Source organism: Emericellopsis atlantica, assembly GCF_019669845.1.
Source record: "Emericellopsis atlantica unplaced genomic scaffold F5Z01scaffold_46, whole genome shotgun sequence".
NCBI classification, from domain to species: domain Eukaryota; kingdom Fungi; phylum Ascomycota; class Sordariomycetes; order Hypocreales; family Bionectriaceae; genus Emericellopsis; species Emericellopsis atlantica.
Window position 1 is genome coordinate 111,590 of NW_025764748.1, and position 20,936 is coordinate 132,525.

General features: G+C 56.0%; 7 protein-coding genes across 7 annotated transcripts; 2 read left to right on the forward strand and 5 right to left on the reverse strand.

Moving 5' to 3' along the window:
- Positions 1 to 2,980: 2,980 nt before the first annotated feature.
- Positions 2,981 to 4,399, reverse strand: F5Z01DRAFT_600821 (uncharacterized protein; the record flags this gene model as incomplete). Its single annotated transcript, XM_046260752.1, has 2 exons — positions 2,981 to 3,705; positions 3,751 to 4,399. Coding segments are annotated over 2 exons (1,374 nt in total), but the record flags the coding sequence as incomplete, so codon positions are not given.
- A 978-nt stretch (positions 4,400 to 5,377) lies between these two features.
- F5Z01DRAFT_667880 (uncharacterized protein) lies at positions 5,378 to 6,854 on the forward strand. Its single transcript, XM_046264310.1, has 2 exons — positions 5,378 to 5,888; positions 5,962 to 6,854. The coding sequence occupies exons 1-2, from the start codon at positions 5,822 to 5,824 to the stop codon at positions 6,690 to 6,692; spliced, it is 798 nt and encodes a 265-aa protein (XP_046113879.1). The 5' UTR covers positions 5,378 to 5,821; the 3' UTR covers positions 6,693 to 6,854.
- A 149-nt stretch (positions 6,855 to 7,003) lies between these two features.
- Positions 7,004 to 7,595, reverse strand: F5Z01DRAFT_740402 (uncharacterized protein). The gene is made up of 3 exons (XM_046266841.1): positions 7,238 to 7,595; positions 7,131 to 7,186; positions 7,004 to 7,068 (listed from the first exon to the last, which is right to left on the reverse strand). Exons 1-3 carry the CDS (start codon positions 7,514 to 7,516, stop codon positions 7,035 to 7,037), a joined length of 369 nt encoding a protein of 122 aa, XP_046113880.1. The 5' UTR covers positions 7,517 to 7,595; the 3' UTR covers positions 7,004 to 7,034.
- A 1,259-nt stretch (positions 7,596 to 8,854) lies between these two features.
- On the forward strand, positions 8,855 to 11,094 carry F5Z01DRAFT_436279 (S-adenosyl-L-methionine-dependent methyltransferase). The gene is made up of 2 exons (XM_046259724.1): positions 8,855 to 10,467; positions 10,527 to 11,094. The coding sequence occupies exons 1-2, from the start codon at positions 9,121 to 9,123 to the stop codon at positions 10,929 to 10,931; spliced, it is 1,752 nt and encodes a 583-aa protein (XP_046113881.1). The 5' UTR covers positions 8,855 to 9,120; the 3' UTR covers positions 10,932 to 11,094.
- Positions 10,970 to 14,022, reverse strand: F5Z01DRAFT_436297 (transcription factor TamA). Its single transcript, XM_046259726.1, has 2 exons — positions 13,241 to 14,022; positions 10,970 to 13,072 (listed from the first exon to the last, which is right to left on the reverse strand). Exons 1-2 carry the CDS (start codon positions 13,621 to 13,623, stop codon positions 11,257 to 11,259), a joined length of 2,199 nt encoding a protein of 732 aa, XP_046113882.1. The 5' UTR covers positions 13,624 to 14,022; the 3' UTR covers positions 10,970 to 11,256.
- A 2,258-nt stretch (positions 14,023 to 16,280) lies between these two features.
- Positions 16,281 to 17,504, reverse strand: F5Z01DRAFT_436293 (uncharacterized protein). Its single transcript, XM_046259725.1, has 2 exons — positions 16,956 to 17,504; positions 16,281 to 16,896 (listed from the first exon to the last, which is right to left on the reverse strand). Exons 1-2 carry the CDS (start codon positions 17,332 to 17,334, stop codon positions 16,637 to 16,639), a joined length of 639 nt encoding a protein of 212 aa, XP_046113883.1. The 5' UTR covers positions 17,335 to 17,504; the 3' UTR covers positions 16,281 to 16,636.
- Positions 17,505 to 18,486: 982 nt separating this feature from the next.
- On the reverse strand, positions 18,487 to 20,298 carry F5Z01DRAFT_436314 (dihydrodipicolinate synthetase). Its single transcript, XM_046259727.1, has one exon. It carries the CDS (start codon positions 19,980 to 19,982, stop codon positions 18,855 to 18,857), a length of 1,128 nt encoding a protein of 375 aa, XP_046113884.1. The 5' UTR covers positions 19,983 to 20,298; the 3' UTR covers positions 18,487 to 18,854.
- Between the last annotated feature and the right edge of the window lie 638 nt (positions 20,299 to 20,936).

Below are 20,936 nucleotides of genomic sequence, written 5' to 3' on the forward strand. Positions count from 1 at the left end.
GTCGAGGCATCCATAGACGGCCATAAACATCATCAGACAGGCTCTCTCTCTTCTCCACTCTCCGGCGAGCCCCTCTCTGAACGGCGGCAGAGTCAACATAAGACCGCCAAGCCCCCTGATCTGGCTGCTCGAGCCCGACCTGTTTCTCAACCACCTTGCGAAGATGGGAAGCAGGCTGCCACAGCTCGGCCTTGGCGGTTAGAGCGACCAACTGTTCTGAGATAGCTTCGTCGATCGCGCTCTGCACGTGTGCCTTGCTTTCAGGGGCTTCTCGAGGCACTTGGCTTGGTAGCTGCACCCCGCTGGGGACGAGATGGAACCCCTCACCCTTCAACATGCCAGCAATCTCCCAGAGCATCTCCTGGTCGACTTCGTCGTCATCGCTGCCAAAGCCATCATAGTCATCCATGTCCTGAAAGTTGTCGCCATAGTCTTCCTCATCGCACTCCTCGAAGAACGTCCTCTGTGCGTCGTCCTGAGGGGTAGCAGTGGGGAAATCAAACACACGATCCAGTCCAGTGCTCATCGTCCCTGGGATGGCGTTCTGATAGAGGGCAGGGTAGGCGCTGTCAGATGTCTCGCCCCAGGGAAAGCTGAACAGGCCGAGCGTGTGACGCACTGGGTGCAGTCTGGGCGACTCCAGAATGTCCGGCAGAGCTGAGATGCGCTTTGACTTGCGAATAGGTTTGACAGCCGAGCTCGGCCGACTTGGCAGAGAGGCGGATCTTTTCACAGGAGCCAAAGCTGGGAGTGAGGAGGGCGTGGCTGCTGCCGAAGGTGAAGCGGTGCTGGCAGCAGGCGACATCGGCTTCCACAGCCCACCGCGACGAATCGGGGTGTACTTCTTGGCCTTGGTCCAAAGCTGCTGGCTATCAATTTCCAACGGTGCCTCTGTACGCCTGCGGGTAGGCCTTGCTGTTGACACTGGGAGGACTTCGGGCAGCACGAGGGATCGGTCTTCACTGGGCGACCACAAACAAGCAGTGTACTTGAACAGGAGGGGCGATGCCGCCTCAGCCCTCCAGAGAGAAACGGCCGGCTGACGCGCCAACTGTACAGCCTGTGCCAGCATCACGGGGATCTCATCGCCCATGTCCGAATCGGTGTCTGGTGGCGTAGGGCTACCCAGCTGTAGAGGCGACAAGGTGAGATGGCTAACCCGGCTGCCCGGGACGGCAAGCCTACGCAGAGGTTCTGGCGAGGCCGACCTGGCGCTCAGACAAGTATCGACAGTCAGATGAGAGTCGCGATCGCGTCTAACCTTTGCCCATAGTGAGGCAACCTCCTTGGCTTGGTGAGGAGACACGCCTACTGTAGACAGGGAGTCACGGATAATGGTGTGGCGCATTGCCTGCCACTGCGTTTCCTGACCATCGATTTCTTGCTCCAGTTCCGCCAGCAATGTCATGCGCTGCATCTGGTCCACAGAAGACACCCGACTCGATCGTTCTAGCCTTTGCAGTTGCGCCTCGATTTCGCGCAACGCGTGATCGGGCGATTCCAGCGGCGAAGGCTCAGTCTCCACCACAACCGTGTTGACGGAACTATACAGAGGCAGGGGGTTTGGTGGAGGTTGACGACGGGAGAAGGCGGGCCGGTTCGAGAATGTCGGGCAGGGTGCGCCCAGACGACGCCACATGTCGTTGTCCAGCATGGTCTTTGAGGCTGTCATTTTGGCGGGCGACTCTGGAGGCGAGAAGCTGTGCTGTCTAGGGGTGATAGACGGCGAATACTGGTCGAGAAAAGGGGACTCGGCTACCCCAGTGTCGAATGAACTCGTTTCGCTGAGCTCTTCGTCTGGGGTCGCTGTTCCACGAAGGGATGGGACAGGAGACGTCTCGAGGGCCACATTATCCAATGTGTTGGTAGCCGACTGTTCCTCAATTCGCGCCTCTTGCTCACTGTGTCCAGTCAAGTCGGCCATGCTTAGGAGACTGTTCGTTTTCGCAGTGGACATGCTTGACCTAGCTGACGGGATGGTGGTGGGCACGTTTGCTGTGAGACTTCGGGACCTCCTCCTACCCATTCCCGTCCTGAAGAGTCTTTCATCCACAGTTGCACTTTTGGCGTGACCCAAGAGGCCGTTGAAAAGAGGACTCTTGCTGATGGGAATGGGCGGTAGAGGGGGTAGAGAGCTTGGATCGCCGGCCGCCTGTTGGAAAAAGCTTGATTCGCGTGTCAGGACAGAACCACAGGATTGGGAACGACCATGAGCGTGCAAAAAGTGTGCTGCCTCGGGCGTACGTGTCACTGGCCGTGGCCTGTCCAAGACGGACTCTCGGATGGGTGACGATTTGCGGGAGGCCACCAAGGTCGTCATGATCGAGTCGCGGTATTCCACATCGTCAAGTAACATGACGGTTTGCGTTGCGAAAGTCCCATCGGTCTGTGGCAGAGCCTCCAGACCTTTGTATGTACGTGGCTTGGCAGGAGCCAGAGAGACATCCATGGCAGTAGGTGAGTCTTGTCTCGGCGAGGCGGCCTTTTTCGTAGGTGGAGGTGGGAAGAGCGAGAGCTTTGGTGAACTGCGAGTTTCGACTATGGCTGGCGGTGCTACAAAGGCCTCCAGTGCGGGTGTCTTTGGTGATCTATGAGCTTGGTAGTCGATCTGGTAGGGCGGCGGTGCTTCAGACCGCTTCTGTTGGGCGAAGGCATAGCTGTCTTTGTTGTTGTCGTTGGACACGGGCGGAAGACGAGACGACGTATCGATTTTCAGGTCCTTGGATCGAGATGCTCTGGGTTGTCTCGGTTGTGACCGCTGCCTTTCGCTGGGTGCTGAGGGCATGGTTGCAATGGCTTTGACAGCTGGACTCGTCGATGGCTGCTGCTGCTGTCGCAGAGGCGAGCGCGGCGGTACAACGGGCGGTTCGCCATTGGGAACGGCGAGCAGATCCCACACATCGGCTTTGCTAGCGCTAAGAGTCCCGCGTGTCTTGAGAGGTACAATGGGGGTTTGTTGGAAGGCCACGTGCTGTGCCAGGCGTGGAGAACGTCGTCGAAGGTCGTCCAAGCCCGGTGATGGCTGCGCAGACGAAGTTACGGCTGATTCGACTACTGGGACGAGATGTGTTCGGGCGGCGGATGGCACGCCGGAGCGTTGGGTTCGTGAAGTCCACTCCTCGGCAGTCGCCGCTGACGATGAAGCACCAGATGTCCGTGACTTGAGTGGTCGAGTTTGCACTGCCCGACGCTCCTGATCCTGTCTCGCTGCGGTCATCAGATCAACTGTGGCCACCTTGTCCAAGGGATTCGGACTATCTTCCCGAAGAACAGGACCAGATATCAAATGACCCGACTTCTTCGCGTATTTCGTCTTTTTGAAACCATCTCGAGACATGGGTGAACCTTGAGGTGGGATATACCTCGAGTCGACAGTGTTACCGGACTTTGTTGGGGGAAACAGCTGCCCGGCGACAGGCAGACCCCCGATTCCTGTCTCGACTTGCCCTGGGACTGGGCCGTTGATGCCCGGCAACGCCTTGTTGCGGTTGGGCGGCTTGTTGAGGGCAGTGACCCTAACGGAGGCTGCTTCGCTCTTGGAGACTTTGCTGTCTCGCCGAGCGACAGACATCTGCAGGCTGGGCCGGTTGGCCATGTCGCGGACGAGATCGGACATGCGATACTGGCGCGTGTCGTCGAGATTCGGATAGAGCTTGTCCTCATTGGAGTTGGCGAGAAGCTGGGACTTGGCCAATATCGTCATAGCTTTCTTGGTCAGTCGGCAAATCCCAACGGATCAAAGACACTCACAGATTAGAACGACAAGTCCGATACAAGGCAGCACCGTGCGTAGGAACAGATCGAGAGATCGGATCCCCAACAGCATCGGTGCGCTCAGAACTGTCCAAAAGGCAGCGCCCGCCACGCCGAGCAGGAGCACTTTGGCGCGATCTGCATTCACCTGCAGACGGCCGGTCCCATTGGAGCTTCCCGTGCGGAATGTGATAAGAAGTATCGAAAGAATGATCGCGTCGACGCCCAGGATAGAAGCGCCCAAAGGTAGCACACGTGTCGAAGAGAAGCACACGGGTGCAAACTGGGCCCTCTGGAAGCCAACGTACACGCCACCCAGCACGAAGCGCAACACGAGCAAAGTCTGCGGTACGAACGTCGCCCACGATCGTTTGGAGCCTCCTGTCATCGCCCAGAGAAGAAACTGCGCAAAGGCGATGCGGGCGATTTGATCAAAGGCTGTGGTGAAAACAATGGCGACTTGGCAGCCAGACGAGCTGTTGACGGCGAGGCCGATGAAGGCAATTAGAGCCCAAAGGGCGGCAGAGATAAGAAAAATGGTGAGGGCCAGCCTCTGGCTATCGTGAAAGAGCGAAGAAGCGGAAGGACGAAGAAAGACGGCGGCAGCAGCCGCTGCGCCGTTTGTGACAATGCCACTATTCAGACTGTTAGCTCATGGCCTCCTGTGTTGGGCAATACCTAAGGTAAGTATTTATTCATTACAAGGAAAAAGCCGAGATGAGAGGCTGGACGGCGTTGCTGACGGCCATGGCAGCGGCGCGCCTCTTTGCTGGGGCGCAAAAAAAGGGACCAAGTGAGGGAACGAAAGTAAACAAGCCCAGTCAATGGGACACGGCATGAAGGAAAAGGCACCGAGAGAGCGAAGACATGGCGCGTCAAACGACGACGATACCAGATGTTGGGCTGCGCAGAAGGAAGGACATGTCAAAGGGAGAGTGAAGCCATCGTGGACACAAAGTCTTTTCGAGCCGACGATTCACATTACCCAGCATTACGGAGCAGGCGTGACAGGAAGTCGTCGAGAATCTGGCTTGGCGACCAGGGGGAAGTATCCGACTGGGGACTCTGCGCCGAGGGTGAAACTCGGTGCGTCGGAGGCAGCGCTCAATGTGCTGCGGTCGAGCGCATCCTGAGACGACCTGACCGTTTTGGGGCTCCGCAGAAAGGCTGGCAATGTAGCAGCAACTGGTTCACTTGGGACGGTCCGCTTGGTTGTTCGGATTGGATGCTTCGAGACTACGAATACGTATGTTAACGTGGGAAATCCATCTTCAAAGGCGAAGCAGAGACTTCTGCGGGTTGCGTTGCACACTGGACGATTGAGTGTGCGCAAGTTGAAGAGTCACGTGTTGGGCGCTGTCGGCATTTGACTCGTTTTAAGCATTGTTGGCTTTCAGTTGCGGTGATAATAAGGGAACAATGCCAGTATGAAGATGGTTGAGTCACAGAGAGGACGACTGGAGTACCTACGGAGTAACTAAGTAGAGTGCAGACGTGGTGATCTGCGTCATCAATTGCGACCAAGTATTGCCGGTCCGGTCCGGCTACCCTGTACTGGCATGCGTTGCCATCAGAGACCGGCACACTCGCCGGTCTTGAGCATCCTCCTTGCACATTAGTGAACAATGGTATGCCTCCGGTGACTGAGAAGTATTGAAGCACATTGCTTGTCAATCAAAACTTCCTGCATCATCATGCTGCATGCATGACCGGCAGCTCGGTTGCGGACCGCATCCGAAATGTTCAATGCTACTACCTTTTGTGCCATGTCACCAAATCAAGCATCACACACTCCTCCCCTATGTTCTTATTGTGGAAACTCCGTCCGTCTGACTCTTATCATACATGATGCAAGCCACCCGCTACCCCGCCGGCCGAGAAACATGAAGGTTGGTCCAATGACCTGGTTGGGGATTGTCAGACTCAGCGGACTAGCTGGTGTAAATCCTACAGCCTCCACGTCTTCTCGGAAGCTGGAAATTCAGAATACATAAATAAGGCGCCTTGCCGCCTGGGACTCATATAGAAACAAACTCCAAAAGACAACGAAACAGCAGAAACAGTCACAATGGGTCGCCATGAGCTCGAGTATCCCAAGGATGCAACCAACACGGTCAAACGCCATGATGAGCGCGGTATGCCTCCGCACTCCCATCTCCCTTGATTTCCTACAATCAAATGGTAAAGGCAACACTAACAGACCTCCAGCCAGCTATGCCCTGCGCACTATTCATGAACTCATCAATGGCTCTCCCATCTTACACATCTCCTTCAACATAGAGGGCTCGCCCTTCCCCACGACCCTCCCCATGCTAGGACAGATGGGCTCTTTCGCCCGTCCATCCTCCTCGACGGGAGATTCACTCGACCTCTATGTGCACGGCTATGTCTCCTCCCGGATCATGAACATGGGCAGGAAGCACACCAGCGAAGACGGTCAGAAAACCGAGACGGGGCTGCCCGTCTGTGTCGCAGCCAGCCACGTCGACGGCCTCGTTCTCGCCCTGTCCTCATTCTCCCACTCATACAACTACCGCTCCGCCGTTCTCTTTGGCTACGCGACTCTCGTCACCGACGTGGAAGAGAAGAACTACGCGCTGGAGCAGATCACCAACGGCATAGTGCCCGACCGCTGGCGCCACACCCGTCTTCCCCTCACCAACGCCGAGCTGCAGTCGACCTCTGTGCTGCGGATCCGCATTACCAGCGGGAGTGCCAAGATCAGGACAGGCAATGCAGGGGACGAGAGAGATGACATGCAGAACGACGAGCTGAGAGATGGCAATTGGACGGGGGTCCTGCCCGTCTACTCGAGCATTGGAACGCCCGTGGGCAGTGATTACAACAAGGTCGAAGTGCCCGCGCACGTTTCCGAGTTTATCGAGGACTTTAACCGTGAAAGCAGGGAGTATTGCGTGGAGGCTATCAAGAAGAAGTAGCTTTGAGCTCAACTGTAGTGGCATACGCTTTGGGTGAATCATTTCAAGAGGCCAAGGGGGTCTTGGTTTTCTGTAGGCGTAGTAGTGAAATGTCAACAATGAAGCTCGAGTTGCTCCACAGTTGTGAGATGCTTCAGCACCGCAGGCATTATGAAAGCCTACAAAAAGGTGATAAGAACCCTTCCGACAGTCACCTTTGACAATAAAAAGATATTCGACCTGATCAAAGCCGTTGTATTGCAAAGTAACGAGTGACTGTGAATTCCCAACGACCGTCCATGTACATGTGTCTGCCAAGTCAACCTGACTTGGCCCGGAGAAGTGCCCCTGACATGGCTAAATCTAGCAGCCGCACTCGGCGGCACAGTAAGACAGGCTAGGAATGCATTATTAGTATAGATTGACGAGGACGAGGAATAAAGGGGGGAGAAGACACACCAGACGATGCAGGCGGGGATATTGTTCCCATTCAGGCACTGAACGCACGAGACAAACTACACGAATTCGTTAGCCACAGTTCTATTAGCCGGAGAGAACATAAGTACGTTGTTGGAGCAGTCATCGCAACCGTCATAGTTGCAGCGCTTCTCAATGTCACGGCTCGCGAGATGGTGCGAGTCGAAGACCTCGCAGGCGTCCCGGAGCGCAATGGCATCGCTGCGCGTAGGGTTCAGCTGGAAGGCGACGGCGGCGCCTAGGGAGAGCGCAAGGGCAGAAAGGGGGGAGAAGTGCATTATGAAGTGGCTTAAAAGTGGTGTTTCTGGGTAAGGATTCAGGGGCTTGGTGGTTGCTGCTGCTGTCTGATGCTGGAGATGATAGAGCATTGAATCGAGCGTGCGGAGAGAAGAGACCTTTTATACCCGAGTGTAGCTATGTGTTGTGCTCAAGTCTGCGGCCGTAAGTCTGCAGAGGGAATGCCTTTAGATTGAGCCTGACGTGATGACTGGACCTTCCGCAAACTGCAAGTCGCATGCGAGCGATCACCCTCGATGAAGGCACAGCGCCACTCGAGGGTGTCTCAATCTCACGTAACATGCATGTGCGAGTATTCTTTTCTCGGAAAGAGTGCATGTATGTGAATGTTGTATTGTTTTTGGTGGGTTCTCGGAATGTCAGAGTAGCAGTGACATCCATGTCTATTCCTTGCCCTCAAGCCATCTCAGCCCGGGTGTACGTTTCATATATCGGCCATTGGGTGCCTAGTCCTTGCTACATTCTGCTCATTCATGTGTGTTTACTTCGTGACCCTCCCGTCCACCATTGCTGTCCGTATTTTCTTGTGTTCGTTATAGTCACCAGATGGTTTCACTCCGGTGCTTCATTTCCGTCCCCCCATGCTCACTGCCATACAGGACCGCCACAAATATACATATATACCTTGGGGGCTGTGACTGTTCAAAACTCCTTCATATTCTGTGCGATAGCTCGATGAAGGCTTCTGACTGGTTCATCGAGGATGGCAATGTCAGCGTTCTACAACACGAGACTGCTATGTGCCGCAAACCTCCTTGGGGGCCAAGCGCACAATATCACCTTTCCTAGTATCGATCACCGACGTGGGAGAGAGGGGAAACCGCTCTCCGACCTTGGCAAAGCCTTTCTTTTTCGATAGAGCTCACAACTGAACCCGAGCACCCCTCTTCCAAAATTGAGGGGATCGGATTCAGAGTTGTGGAACCAGCTTCTCACCTCAGCTTGTCGATCTTCGGGTCCCGGGATCGCTACAAGAAGACAAGCATGTGTTGCAGACCATGAGGTGAGCTCGGGGATACGAGCTCGAAGAAGACGATCTCATCACGCAGTACTTGACCATCATTCTTCATGCCGTGCCACTTTGAGCAATACTTTGGAAAGATGCGCCTCTGCTTCACATTCTCTGCAAGGGTTCCATTCATGTTCTGAACCGTAGATTAGGCATAGCTGTGTTTTCCACCTATTGCGGGTGAGTAGATCAATGACACCAGTCTGCCTTCAACATGAAGCTTGCAGTCGCAATCAATGACACGGGGTCGCGGGCATCCAGGCATCCTGGATTCCTGGCAGCCTCGCTAGCCTCCCATCTTGACCTATGCGTCTGCCAGATGAGGGCCAATTAGCAGCGTTTCGATGGCGAACATGGCTTTTCAGGACCCTTTAGATTTCTTTCGGCCAAGGATTTGCCAAGGTTCGAGTTAAGGACATGAAGAAACCAGGAGCACCGAAACCTGAAACCGCATGTAATTTGCCAAGCCTCACTTCAGCCACAAACAACACCTGCGACCCCGAAGCACATCCACCGAGCTCAGCCACATCTTCTTGATGCCAGCGCGGTCTCATCAGCTCCGTGTTTCCCCTTTCATCCTCACTCCCCATATGCTCAATGCTGGTCATTGAGGACGGTGCGCTTTTCTTCCCGACTTGAGTTTATTCCCGACGGTCAGGTCTCATCATGGCAAGAAAAGCATCCTCCACGGCAAAGCCAGCGCCTGGCGCGCCGCAGGCGGCTGAGGAGTCCGTCACGCTCGCTCAAAAGTACACTACAGAACTCGAAGACCTGGCCGCGCAGGCACGCACAGACGGAGCCATGACGACCAGGCTCGCGCCCTATGTCAAATGCTTTGCCGTTCTTTCATTGCTGGGCGTCCTCTCCAATGCCTCGGTCCTCAGCTTGTCACCTGTGTACGGTGGCATCCCGTCCGGCATCTACCACACCAAGATCCTCATGGCCGGCTGCTTCGTTGGCTGGTCTGGCAACGTGGCGTTTCGTGACATCCTCCCGCGAGGCTTGAGGGCAGACCAACTGTTGCCCGTGCTGGTGGCCTACGTGCCCCTGGTCCAGTTCATGCTGTTCAGGTTCAGTGACAAGCTGGGTGCTCTGTACGGGCCGCTGCTCACGGAATGCCTGACGTTGTTTCCAGTGGCCGCCGTTACTGCAGCCTTTGTGGCCGACGAGCTAGAGGGGGCTGGTCTCCCCTACGTCCCCTCATTCATTGGGGATGCCGCGCCCGGTATTGGATCGTGGGGTGTGCTCAAGGGTGCCGAGGTGTTGAGCAGACAATTCCTCAGCCGGAACGTGGGCAAGACCTTTGTCCTCACGCGCATGGGACTAGAGGTCCTGCTCAGCGGTCTATACGCCGTGCTCTCCCCGTCCAAACTCCTCCTTCTTACAGCCCCTGCGTTCCTGCACACGGCAGTCCTCAACACGCATGTCATGACCCCGAGCGCTACTCTCGCGCTCAACACGACGCTGCTGGATCAGGAGTGGATGCTCCTAGACAGACGGGAGTCGGTCACTGGATACGTTTCTGTCATCGAGAGTCTGCAACGGGGGTTCAGAGTCATGCGCTGCGACCACAGCTTGCTGGGTGGACAATGGACTGTCGTGCAAGGCATTCAGGTCGCCGAGCCCATCTATGGCGTTTTCGCCATGCTCGAGGCCGTGAGACTGGTCGATATCGTCAAGGTCAAGGATGAGGACGCCAGCGCACTCGTCGTGGGCCTGGGCATTGGGACGACACCGTCTGCTTTGGTGACACACGGTATTGACACGACGGTCGTGGAGATTGACCCCGTGGTCCATGAGTTTGCAGCCAAGTATTTCGATCTCAAGGAGAACAACCCGCCCGTCCTGGTAGACGCTGTGAGCCACACAGCTGGGCTGGTGGAGCAAGGCAAGACCTACGACTATATCATTCACGACGTGTTCACCGGCGGTGCGGAGCCCGTGGATCTCTTCACCTTGGAATTCCTCCAGGGTCTGAGTGACCTTCTAACACCGGACGGCGTCGTCGCCATTGTAAGTCTGCCCCCCCCCCCCCCTTTGACAGCGTCGAGCATCGAGACTGACCCTAGCAGAATTACGCGGGTGACTTTAGCCTGCCTGCGCCAAAGATCGTGGTCAAGACCATCACCACCGTGTTCCCTACGTGTCGGATTTTCCGCGAGTCGCCAGCACCTGTGGACCTCCCGCTTGGCCAGCCCGATTTCACCAACATGGTCATCTTCTGCCTGAAAGCACCGCACGACAAGCTCTCCTTCCGACCTGCCCGGGTGGAGGACTTTTTGCAGAGCAGGTCTAGGCAGGCATTCCTCCAGCCGCAGCATGAGATCTTCCAATCGGACTTTCTCGGACCCGAAGACAAGGAGATCTTGAGGAAAAACGACACGCGCCGGATGGACGAGTGGCACAAGACCACCGCAGCAGGTCACTGGGATATAATGCGGACCGTCTTGCCAGCGCAGATCTGGGAGCTGTGGTAAGGTAGTAGTAATCTGAAGAATCGCTCGTCATATATACTATGATAGCTTCGATGACACTAAAAGAAAAAAAAGTATTGCACCGTTGCCAGCGACTAGACTGCTCCCCCCGCCCGCGCCGCGCCGCGCCGCCTATGATATATCATCATCCATACCAGAAATTCGTGGCAATCGTAAATAGGACCAGTCTATAATACCCCAGACAAAAATCAGGTCGCCTGCCAAGAAGACGAGAAAAAGGCCCAAAACCAATCCAAATAGATGCGTGTCAGCGTTGCCAACCCGCGCGCACTCAACGTGCCGAACAGAAAATTCCTCGAAACGCCGGTCACCTCATGCGAGGGTAGTCTTCCATTTCATCATCCTCGTCCTCCTCCTCGTCGCTGCTGTATCGGGTGCTTCTAGGACTCTGCACGCCGCTGACATCGGCACTCGCCACATTGCTGCTGTAGTTGTCGAGTATGCTCCCCGGGCCCGAGAACGAGGCTGGTCCCGAGGGTCCGCCAAAGTCGACCGCGCTGCCATTCCGGCTCATGGATGGCTTCTCGGGCAGCTGCTTGAGCAAACCGGCCGAAATGTCCAGCATGCCCATGGCGAAGTCGGTCAGGCCCCTGCCCTCCCCGGGCTTCGAGCTCACGGACAATGTCCACCTGTACTCCGACAGACGCCGGCGATACCATTCTGCCTCCTCCCGCCCGGGCGATGTTGCCCAAAGTAGGGAGCCGAATGTGCCAATGAGCGCAAAGTTGGTCTTGGAGGCAAAGTACCAGAACGACCGCAGATGCATGGGCCCCAGCCTGTTGACAAAGTCCATGGCGGAGATGAGGCGCGCCTTGGCTGCGCTGCGGCAGATGTTCTGTACGTACGGGTCCGTCGTCGAGGCCGTTGCCGCCAGTGACCTGATGATGCGTCTGTGGAGTGTGATCTCGGTAGCGAAATACGCCAGGTGGAGGTATCCAACGCTTGTGAAGCGGTGCGCTGTGGCGGCGAGCGACGAATATGCTGACGACGAATCGATGCGGATGTTGTTGGGCAGGTTGCCGTACCATTCCTTCAGCTTGAGCTGAATGGGCTTCGCAAGTGACAGGACTAGAGGCGCACCCTGCGCGCCGGCCTCTGTCACCGTCTGCATCGCGTTGAGCGTGTAGAAGGTGTCGAGGATCTCGGACAGAATGTCCGACAGCTGAACAGCGCGCGTGAAGATGAGCCGCCCTCGCTCAATGTCTTGCTTCTCCTCCAGGTCGTTCTCGTCCCACTCCACATCCGGGAAGTCGTTGGACGTCAGGCTCTGCACGGCCCAGTTGGAGCTGAAGATGTGTGACGGCCGGCCATGGACCAATGCTCCCCATTTGTCCTGCATGTACAGCGCCCACGCAAGTCTCTTCCGCAGACCCTTTTCCCACGGTGGTATCTTCCATCCTGAACAGTCCAGATGTAGCCCGAGCTCGTGCGCAATGGCGACGAGCTGTGCGGTGGGTGCCCATTGGTCCCCCTCGGGTCGTTGCGACAGTAATAGTCCCGCTTGGACTGTCGATAGCTTTGGTCTGTACACGGCATCCGCCAAGGTGGTGCGGATCAGCCTCTCCAGCTCCCTCACGTTGGGGCGCGGTATGTGGGCGAGGACATCATCGTGCTCCCACCAGTTGATGGCCAAGATGTAGACGGCGGCCAATATGGGTGGCGAGAACTCGCGATACGAGCGCTCGTATTTCTCGATAAAGACATGCTTCTGGATGATGGGGAATCCGGGGTGGACGATTCTGAAGTACAGATCGATCAGCCTGCGCCCGTGGGGCGCCACCAGGGTCTCAATGTCGTCCAGGTCCTGGGTGAGATGCTCGTGCCCAGGTGTGCTGTGGTCGGGCAGCATCAGAAAGGTGTCGTCGTCACTGACCTTGCGGAGGGTGCCGCGCGATAAGAGACTCTCGTCCTGGGGGTCGAATGACGAGAGGTTGATGAGCGACGGTTCAAAGTCCGTGGTGGGGCCAATGTACTGGCTATACCGATCCGCCTGGAGGCCCAGCGTCCTCTTGAGCATGGTCGGGCCACCGACATTGGCCATGTCCTCCAGAAAGGAGCTGCTGGCCGCCGTGCTGGACAGGCTGGCAGCGTGGTTCCTTCGCCGGGTGGGCGTGCCTGGGGAACTGCAAGCCAATCATGTGTTAGTCAAGGCGTGTCTCACTGGACGCAGATCAGGGAGATAGAGTAGTAATCAGATAAGTACGTGGACGGTAAGTACACATGAACAAGGTTTCGGCACGGGCCAGGAGTACGGATAGAAGAGATAGGCAGGAGACTGGAGTAAGACGAACCTTCTCTTGATGCTAATCTCTGACCTATGGCCGTTGAGCTTCCTCTTTCGGGACTGCGGGCTGGACTGCGCGGACGACAGCAGCGAGCACTCGGCTGCATTCACCTGGCAGGAGATGCAGCCCTCGTCGTCCTCGCTCGGGATACACCGTGAGCTCGTCGACGCGCAGGCCCGGCAGGGCGGTAGCGACGCGGCGCCGCCGTGGCTGGGGTTAGCAGGCGCCGACACGGAGACAGCGTCCCTGCCCTGGAGGCTCGGTGGCCCTATCTCAAAGCGACGAAGGCTGTTGGGGTGCCTGTGCGTGGCTGGTTCAGGCCTGGGCGGCTTGGGAGCGATGGGTATCGGCGCTGTCCTCTGGACCGAGGAATTGTTGTTATGGGTCATGTTGGGCAAAGGGACCTGGGCACTATGTAGGTACGTAGATATCGATTGATATCAGCACTGCGCCCGCTCGGGGGGCCAGCAGGCGGCGGGGTGACGCCTAGCAAGATCCCCTGAAGCCTGAAGCCTGGGTCGGTCCCTGACAACGGAGACTAGAGACAGGCGCACACGCGACAGTGACGTTTGTTTGCCGGCGACTTTGTGCGGAGGATAGCAGATGTGTGAGCTTTGATGCTGATAAGGTCAAGTACCGGAGATAACGCCACGCGAGTGGTAGAGCGTGGTGCAGTGCACCGTGCGTGCGTGGGTGGTGGTTGGTGGTGGACACGCGCTGTCAGTGGCCAGGACAATGTGGGATATGTAGCAAAGCGGATGTAGATCGGGAATCCTAGGATAGAGATCCTGGAGAGAGAGGCCAGCCAGTGTCGGGGGTGGGCGTGATAAGCTCAGCTATCGCCTGTTGGTGGAGGGCGGGCGAGATGGTAAGCAGATAAGGCTGCGGTGTTGTAATACTACGCACGGCGGCAGCGTCCGATAGGCTGTGATACTGTACGTACCACCTGCGTTGCGGGCGGTGTTGAGTGTCCAAAGGGGCTCAGTCAGGTCCAGTCCCTATGATAGCAAGTTGAATACTGTGTGCTACGTGATGTGCTGAACGTGCGTACTGGTACGTACTTGACGTACATGCGCGGATTCAAGTGACGACGGCGGCAAGGACGAGATAAGAGTGCGTTATCGGCGTCATACCTGGCTTGGTACCATGGAAGGCTGTGGTGGTTGGAACTTGGTGGTCCAGTTCGGTTCGTTGTTGTCGCGCGCTGAATTGCTGTTGCAGGAATAGATCGCGTACTCGATTGATTGGGCCGCCCAACTGGCGCTGATAGGAGATCCGAGAAAGGACAATCAAGAAAGGCGACTAGCAGTGTCCATAAGAACGATGGAGCAGGATCCCCGATTTGTTCCTCGTGCAGTGCCCGCTGCCAATGTGGGTTTGATGGGCGTCCGTCCTTCACTCTCCGTCTCTCCCAGTTTGTGTGTGCTCGGACGCTTGGCTCAGAGAGGCTGGCCAGTTGAGAACCAAGAAGGATGGACGATGGGCAAAGATAAAGATAAAAGGACGGGTGCCAAGACGCAGTTTAGGTTACGTGTAGGAGGAGTCGGACGACGGAGGCTACCTACATGTGGGCTAGGCAGGATTTTGGGTTTCCAAGCAAACGAATGGCAGGGTAAGGTAGGTAATTAGTCGACGCAAGAAGCATGTGCTCGCCTGCTTCCTTTCATTCTTTTCGGGTGCCATTCACAAGACTCGACCTATCAAATTGCTGACCAACAGACTCAATTACAAAGGGTGCGTCCAGAATGGGGAACTAGCTATCCCGTCCCATCGGCTTGTGAATACCTATTCCAGTATTCCTATTAGCCCAGCCGTCTGGATGCCCGCCTGGTCGCGTTCTCGTCATGGGAAAATATGGGGGACCTTTCCTATCAAATCGCCTGGCGTGTCCAGACCGACCACATGCCAATGCGACGATCCCAGCCGCTGCCCACTGACGAGCCCGTCAGGCCATTTCGCAACATGCCAGCCGAAAGGAACGCTATTTTTTATGGTAAGCGCTTCAAACGTCGTGAAAAACAATAGGCAGCGGAAAAGTGTCGTTTGCAGACTGCAAAGACGGTCCGCCTACCGGAGCAGCGTCATCGGATGGGCAGCGACTTTCAGGGTCCTTTGCTGCGAGACGGGGATTCGCATGCCCGATCAGGCCTCCCTCTGGGGCTACAGACGCAGCCTTATCTACGCAATTCCCTATCTCGTACAAAAATTCGTAGAATGAAGAGATAGAAATACATAATGGATTGGGCGACGCGAGCGAGACGACGACGAGGTACCTCGCGAGCCGCAGGCGACCGGGTGGCGGACGCTGTACCACCGCCGGCCGCGCCGCTGGCTGCCGGGCCCTCGTTATTACGGCATCGAAAAGCATGTGTGCATGGGGTCGCAGTTGCTCTAACGTAATGGCGCTCTCTGGCTTGTTCGCGGTCGAGTCATTTTGCGTCCTGGGCGACTTTGTGTGCGGCTAAACTCGACTCGCTGGCTGCCGCTGCGCTTGGCATGTCGCAAAGTTTCGTCATCAGGCTCGCGTCCAATTCCCACCTGCGCATTTCGAAGCATCTTGGTCGCTTTGATTTCGGATTTCTCACCAGAGCTGGAGCTGGAGATCGCCTTGGGGGCTGATGCGGCATGTGCAGCGGATTGGCGGGCTGCATCGCTGATTTGTGGGGTTTTGGGGAAATCGCCGGGATTCATCCGTCGGGACGCGTCACGTGAGTCACTACACGGGCTCACATGAGTGGGCACTGACTCTACGTATAGTACTGAGCTTCATCTCACTTGACCAGACCACATCATGAACATGATCATGAACATGACATGATGGTTTATATTGCAGGTTGACTTCGCTCCAGAGAAAGCCCTGCCTACGCTCCCTGGGCACGCCGCAGCCTCCCACTGCTGACGCAGAACCGCCCGCAACGTCCATTGCGCCCGCACCAGTCTGGTAACATCTCAAGTGTGCCACCACACCTCATGCACAGCCCAAGCCAATACTACCAATATGCATTGCACGACGCCATGCGCGTTTGTTCTTTACCCCCGTAAAGTTGCAAAGTGAGGAACCAGCAAACAGCCTGGCTAGAGTGCAGAGTCGCCAAGTGCCATTTCCTGTGCACATCCCACGCTTCCATTCAAGTTATCTCAACGACCCCCGCCGCACATTCAAGACTTCAGGTCGATGCCCTAGTTCCATTGCATGAGACGGAGAAGCCCGGGCGCGCGAACCAACACCTTATAGTAAGTACGCGTACGGATGATCTTGTTCGAGGACGATACGAGACCAAGTGCCGCCAGTTGAGACGCAAGTAACTTCCCGAGCGTGGCAAGGTCCATGGCGGATATGTGAGCGTGTACACACGGATTCAAAGGGAGAAACCTTTATCGTCCCCCCCTACTCTCTAGTTCTCAACCTTTCCCATCCGGCTTCCAAACCATGGATCTCTCCTCATAGAGCTCCGTCCACTGGCCCCCTGGTGGTGGCAAGAGAAGATCAAACTTCAAGGCTACTCGAAAACCGAGCCTCTCGTAGAACGACACAACATTCATGGTACTCTCCAGGATCACAGCCATGCCATCCTTTGAAGCTCTCTCCTGAACCAGTTTCAAGAGGCCAGAGGCTGCGCCCTGCCCAGTATGCCCAGGCTTGGTGCAGAGATACGACACATCTACATGTTGGATTAGCTTTCGACGGCACCAGTCTGTCCAGCACGTGAGGGTAACGCACGGTAGTAGGCCGTCTGTCCGAGGACGTCCTCTCGCACCTTGGCCGTCAGGGCCGTATACGTCTCCAAGACCTTTATGTTACTCGTCTCCGGCCAGACATCCTGCTCTTCCGGCGCCTCCTGAGATGCCCGAGGTGAGTGTACCAGCCACTTGACAAAGCTGATAATCTCGCCATCCTCAGACCGAGCAACCAGGAGACCCTTGTCAGCATCTTGCACATGCCGCACGACGTCCTGGGCAAACCAGTCCCGCACGAACCGCTCACCTGCGGGATCGGGGAATTGAGCGCGCTGCAACGCGTTTGGCGCCATCGCCTCGAGGAACACGTCCGCAACGCTTGCCGCATCGCTGGCTGCGCCGGCCACCATTGTTGGCGCCATGGGTGTTTCTGGAAGAAGTTTTTCTTCTGAACATGTCGAGAAGCCTCAGAAAACCCTCATATCCACACCATGAATACTTCCGCAGCACGGCGGGTCATGTGACTAGGATATCACCGACCTTGGCATCGGATCGTCAGACCTCATGGCCATGATATCCAGCACCGACGGCCGGCGAGGGCTGCCGAGCACATTTTTTGGACCGAGCTTCGCACCAAACGACCTAGAGATACTAGACCTTTGCCAATACTTCCCGCCTACACCCTCGGGCGTCAGGCCCTCAATGCTGATCACCTGCAGCCCGAAACATCTTAATAATGTGGGTGGCAAAGGATTGATCTGCCTACGTCGGGCTGGAGCATTCTTGAAGGTGGAGGGGCTTGTGTGTTATGTCAAGGCCCGACGCAAAGATTTTGGACAAAGCCGCAAATACCTCACACTTACAAGAATACTGCCAATATCCACCGCAACCTCGTATTGCTCCAATTGTCCTGGCCAGAGTATGTGTGACCAAGAGTTTCTGGTGCTTTTCATGCTCCCTTTGGTCGTTGAGTACCGCGCATCCCCAGCAATGGGCTTGAGTATGTTGGAGCATTCCAACATGATCACGTGTTTTCGGACAACCGCGATCACTCACACTGATAGGTCGAATATGCCGGAGTCGGACGACAGTAGCGAGCATACCTAGCACGCTGCTAGTGCTGAGCGGCGACGCGAACCCCAGCGCTTGCAAGGACGTGCGGCAAGAGCTGACCCATCACCTGGAAGTACGAGAGGACGTCAGGGGATTCTCTCCGTATGTGCCAGACAATGCACGGATGTGAAGATTTGTGTGAATCTCTGTTGTCCCAGCAGGCACACGGCAACATGAACTTTTTCAACTGTCATACGTGAAGTGCCTGAAAAAAGGGGGGATGGCAACAAAGAAAGAGGCACGCGGACATGACACAGCCTACACATTCGAGACACTCAATACGCTGCCTGTCACATGGTAGCAGTTGACTATCTTCTTGTACCTCTTACGCCTTGCGTGCAAAGTTGGTTGTGCGCCCTTCGTGCATGAATCAAGGTGGTCGCTCGTTCCACGGATACCATCCCAAGGCATCAGGGGGCCCCTGATCCATCGGCAAAGCGTGGTTTGACTTAAGAAAGATCAGCAATCTTGATGCAGATGTTCTCAGAGTGGGAGTTCAATACAGTTATCGAGGAAATGGAACTCATCAAGCCCGAGTGCCATTTGCTTTGCTGGAGGCCATTTGATACCACCTGAAATGGTAACTGATTACACATTGCCCCGTATAGACATTTGCCGACCGCTTGTTTCAAAATAAGAACGCCAGCAACAAGAGTTCTCCCATTTTCCGACGGTCCCAAAGCGGTGCAAAGAGAGAGAAACAAACAAAGCGCAGTAGCTTGATACTGTGCAACCAATCTTCGACCTGCTTCTCAACTTTCCTCCCTTCCATTTTCAGTCTTGAAGAGCTCGGGTAATTCGTACAATGGAGACTTTTCAACGCCCACCCTCAATCGAGAGACTTTTCCAATTCCATGAGCGACTTGAATCCATCTTTCCACTTTTGCGCCTGCTCCTCCGTCGGTTTGGGGAGAGGGCTTCTTGCGTACCCGGCGTACCCAAGCCACGCCTGCAGGCCAGCCTTTGTCCCGACGACGCCGCCCTGAATAGCGGTCCAGTCACCATCCGACAAGGTGTCCTGCAGATGCTGAGCTTCCTCCATCGACCCTTCCCGGTAAAGGCGCATTGTCGACAGACAGGCCTTGGGAGCGAGGTTGGCCAGCCCCGCTAGGATCCCGTGGCCGCCAGCGGCAAGTGTCTGGACGAGAAAGTCGGCCGATCCACCGAGGACCACGAATTCAGGGTGGTCGTAGTCGTAGAGCTTGGTCAAGCGCCGTGTCGCAGAGACGACGCGGTTCAGCTTGCCAGTGTTGCCACAAGTAAGCTTGACACCGACAATGTTAGGATGGCGAGATAGTTTGATGATGATATCGGACGACAGGTCGAGGCCACCGACAGCTCCGGGGAAGTTGTAGATCAACAAGGGAATGGGCGAGCTGTCCGCCACGGTGTGGAAGTACTCGATAATCGTCTCGCAAGCAGGTGCAAAAAGGCCAGCATAGTACGAAGGCGGCAGAACCAGGGCGTAGTCGCCGCCGGCCTCATATGCCTCGCGGCAGTACTCAATGGTCTCTTTCGTGCTCTGACTGCCACAGCCCACAATGATAGGCAAGTGTGAGAACCCATTTTCATTCAAAGCGCGTCGTGTGGTTGCTGTGACAGTATATCGTTCCGCATGCGTGAGATGAACCGCTTCTCCATTAGAGCCCTGAGTTGCTAGCCCAGTGACGCCCGCGCGCGCCAGGCGCACCGCGTGCTGCGCTATGGTTGTGGTATCGACATCTTCAGTTTTGGCTTCGAAGAAACACATGGTAGGCACATAGACGCCCGGGATCAGGGGCCTATACATGTGGACGTCGGCGATCGTTGATGCACCATCGGTGAGACTCTCTGACGACGAACGATACCCATCGAGGGCACGCTGGCGGGGCGCAAAACTGAGGCTGTTGTAGCGTGGTCCATCGAGACTACTTCTCAAGCTACCACTGGGTGAAGGTGCGTCCATGTGAGGTGCCATGCTGCGGCGATGCTATGAAGATGCGTAGGGCAGTGAGCCAGCGGTGAGACTCGGTCAAGCTCGTTTTGTATAAGACAGTGGAGGTTGGAAAGGTCGCAGGCTGACTGTGCTGGGTGGAGGCCTTGCTTTTCTGTGACAGGTAGTGTGATGCGCTCATCTCGGACACGGGAGAAGGTCAGCTATTTATCATGACCGTCACTTTCCAAGCAAATGGTCCGCCTTCTCCATAGCCTAGGGTCGACTCGTGCACATTGGGCCCATGGATCCAGGCTTGCGATGCCCGACTACGGACCCGACAAGGGTGCCACTTAATATAAAGCAGTAGCTGGATATGTCCGCACGGTACCGTGTATTGGGGATGCTAGGGCAGAGTAACGGGGCGCGCCAAAGGAGGCGATGCTCGGCGATGCCTGCCCAGGCGTCCGGAAGAGATCCAGTCGAATCAACCGCACATTGCCAGCCGGATCATTCCATAATTAGGGAGTGCAATTGGAAAAGATATCCAACTGACAGGGGTGGTTGAGCCTACAGCTGCGAAGAGGCTTCAAGTTGGAGAGAGTGTGGGGGTTAGCGTCCAACAAGTTCTTGAATCTGCCACAAGTACCGACTGTACCGCCGTCCTGGCAAGAAGATGACCCTGCCGGCCGCACGCGAGGGGCTGAGCTTTGATGAGGCACGCCTCACTATGAATTGGTCGGTACGCGCGGTGTCCCATCATATGACAAAGCCAGCTGACCTTGAAGTGGATAGCAAAAGTCGGGCTGCAACAGATGCAAGGTGTTGTTGGGGTTTTCAACGTCCTCATTCGTGCGCAGGGAGGCATGGACGTGGTACAGACAAGCCTCTCGAGATTCTCCGGAGTACGGAGGACGAGTTCAAAAGTTATGCGTTGACGCTAAAGGCGCTAAGTCTGCATGTCGTTTAAATCCAGCTAGCTTTGGTGCAAATCCTACG

Coding starts and splice junctions, on each gene's coding strand:
- F5Z01DRAFT_740402 (XM_046266841.1), bottom strand. CDS start 7,516: ATGCTCTATCATCTCCAGCATCAGACAGCAGCAGCAACCACCAAGCCC. Junction 7,187..7,237: donor GCGATGACTGCTCCAACAAC/GTACTTATGTTC, acceptor GAATTCGTGTAG/TTTGTCTCGTGCGTTCAGTG. Junction 7,069..7,130: donor ATCCCCGCCTGCATCGTCTG/GTGTGTCTTCTC, acceptor ATGCATTCCTAG/CCTGTCTTACTGTGCCGCCG.
- F5Z01DRAFT_436293 (XM_046259725.1), bottom strand. CDS start 17,334: ATGGCGCCAACAATGGTGGCCGGCGCAGCCAGCGATGCGGCAAGCGTT. Junction 16,897..16,955: donor CGGACAGACGGCCTACTACC/GTGCGTTACCCT, acceptor TCCAACATGTAG/ATGTGTCGTATCTCTGCACC.
- F5Z01DRAFT_436279 (XM_046259724.1), top strand. CDS start 9,121: ATGGCAAGAAAAGCATCCTCCACGGCAAAGCCAGCGCCTGGCGCGCCG. Junction 10,468..10,526: donor CGGACGGCGTCGTCGCCATT/GTAAGTCTGCCC, acceptor TGACCCTAGCAG/AATTACGCGGGTGACTTTAG.
- F5Z01DRAFT_436314 (XM_046259727.1), bottom strand. CDS start 19,982: ATGGCACCTCACATGGACGCACCTTCACCCAGTGGTAGCTTGAGAAGT.
- F5Z01DRAFT_436297 (XM_046259726.1), bottom strand. CDS start 13,623: ATGACCCATAACAACAATTCCTCGGTCCAGAGGACAGCGCCGATACCC. Junction 13,073..13,240: donor GAGATTAGCATCAAGAGAAG/GTTCGTCTTACT, acceptor ATTGGCTTGCAG/TTCCCCAGGCACGCCCACCC.
- F5Z01DRAFT_667880 (XM_046264310.1), top strand. CDS start 5,822: ATGGGTCGCCATGAGCTCGAGTATCCCAAGGATGCAACCAACACGGTC. Junction 5,889..5,961: donor CAAACGCCATGATGAGCGCG/GTATGCCTCCGC, acceptor ACAGACCTCCAG/CCAGCTATGCCCTGCGCACT.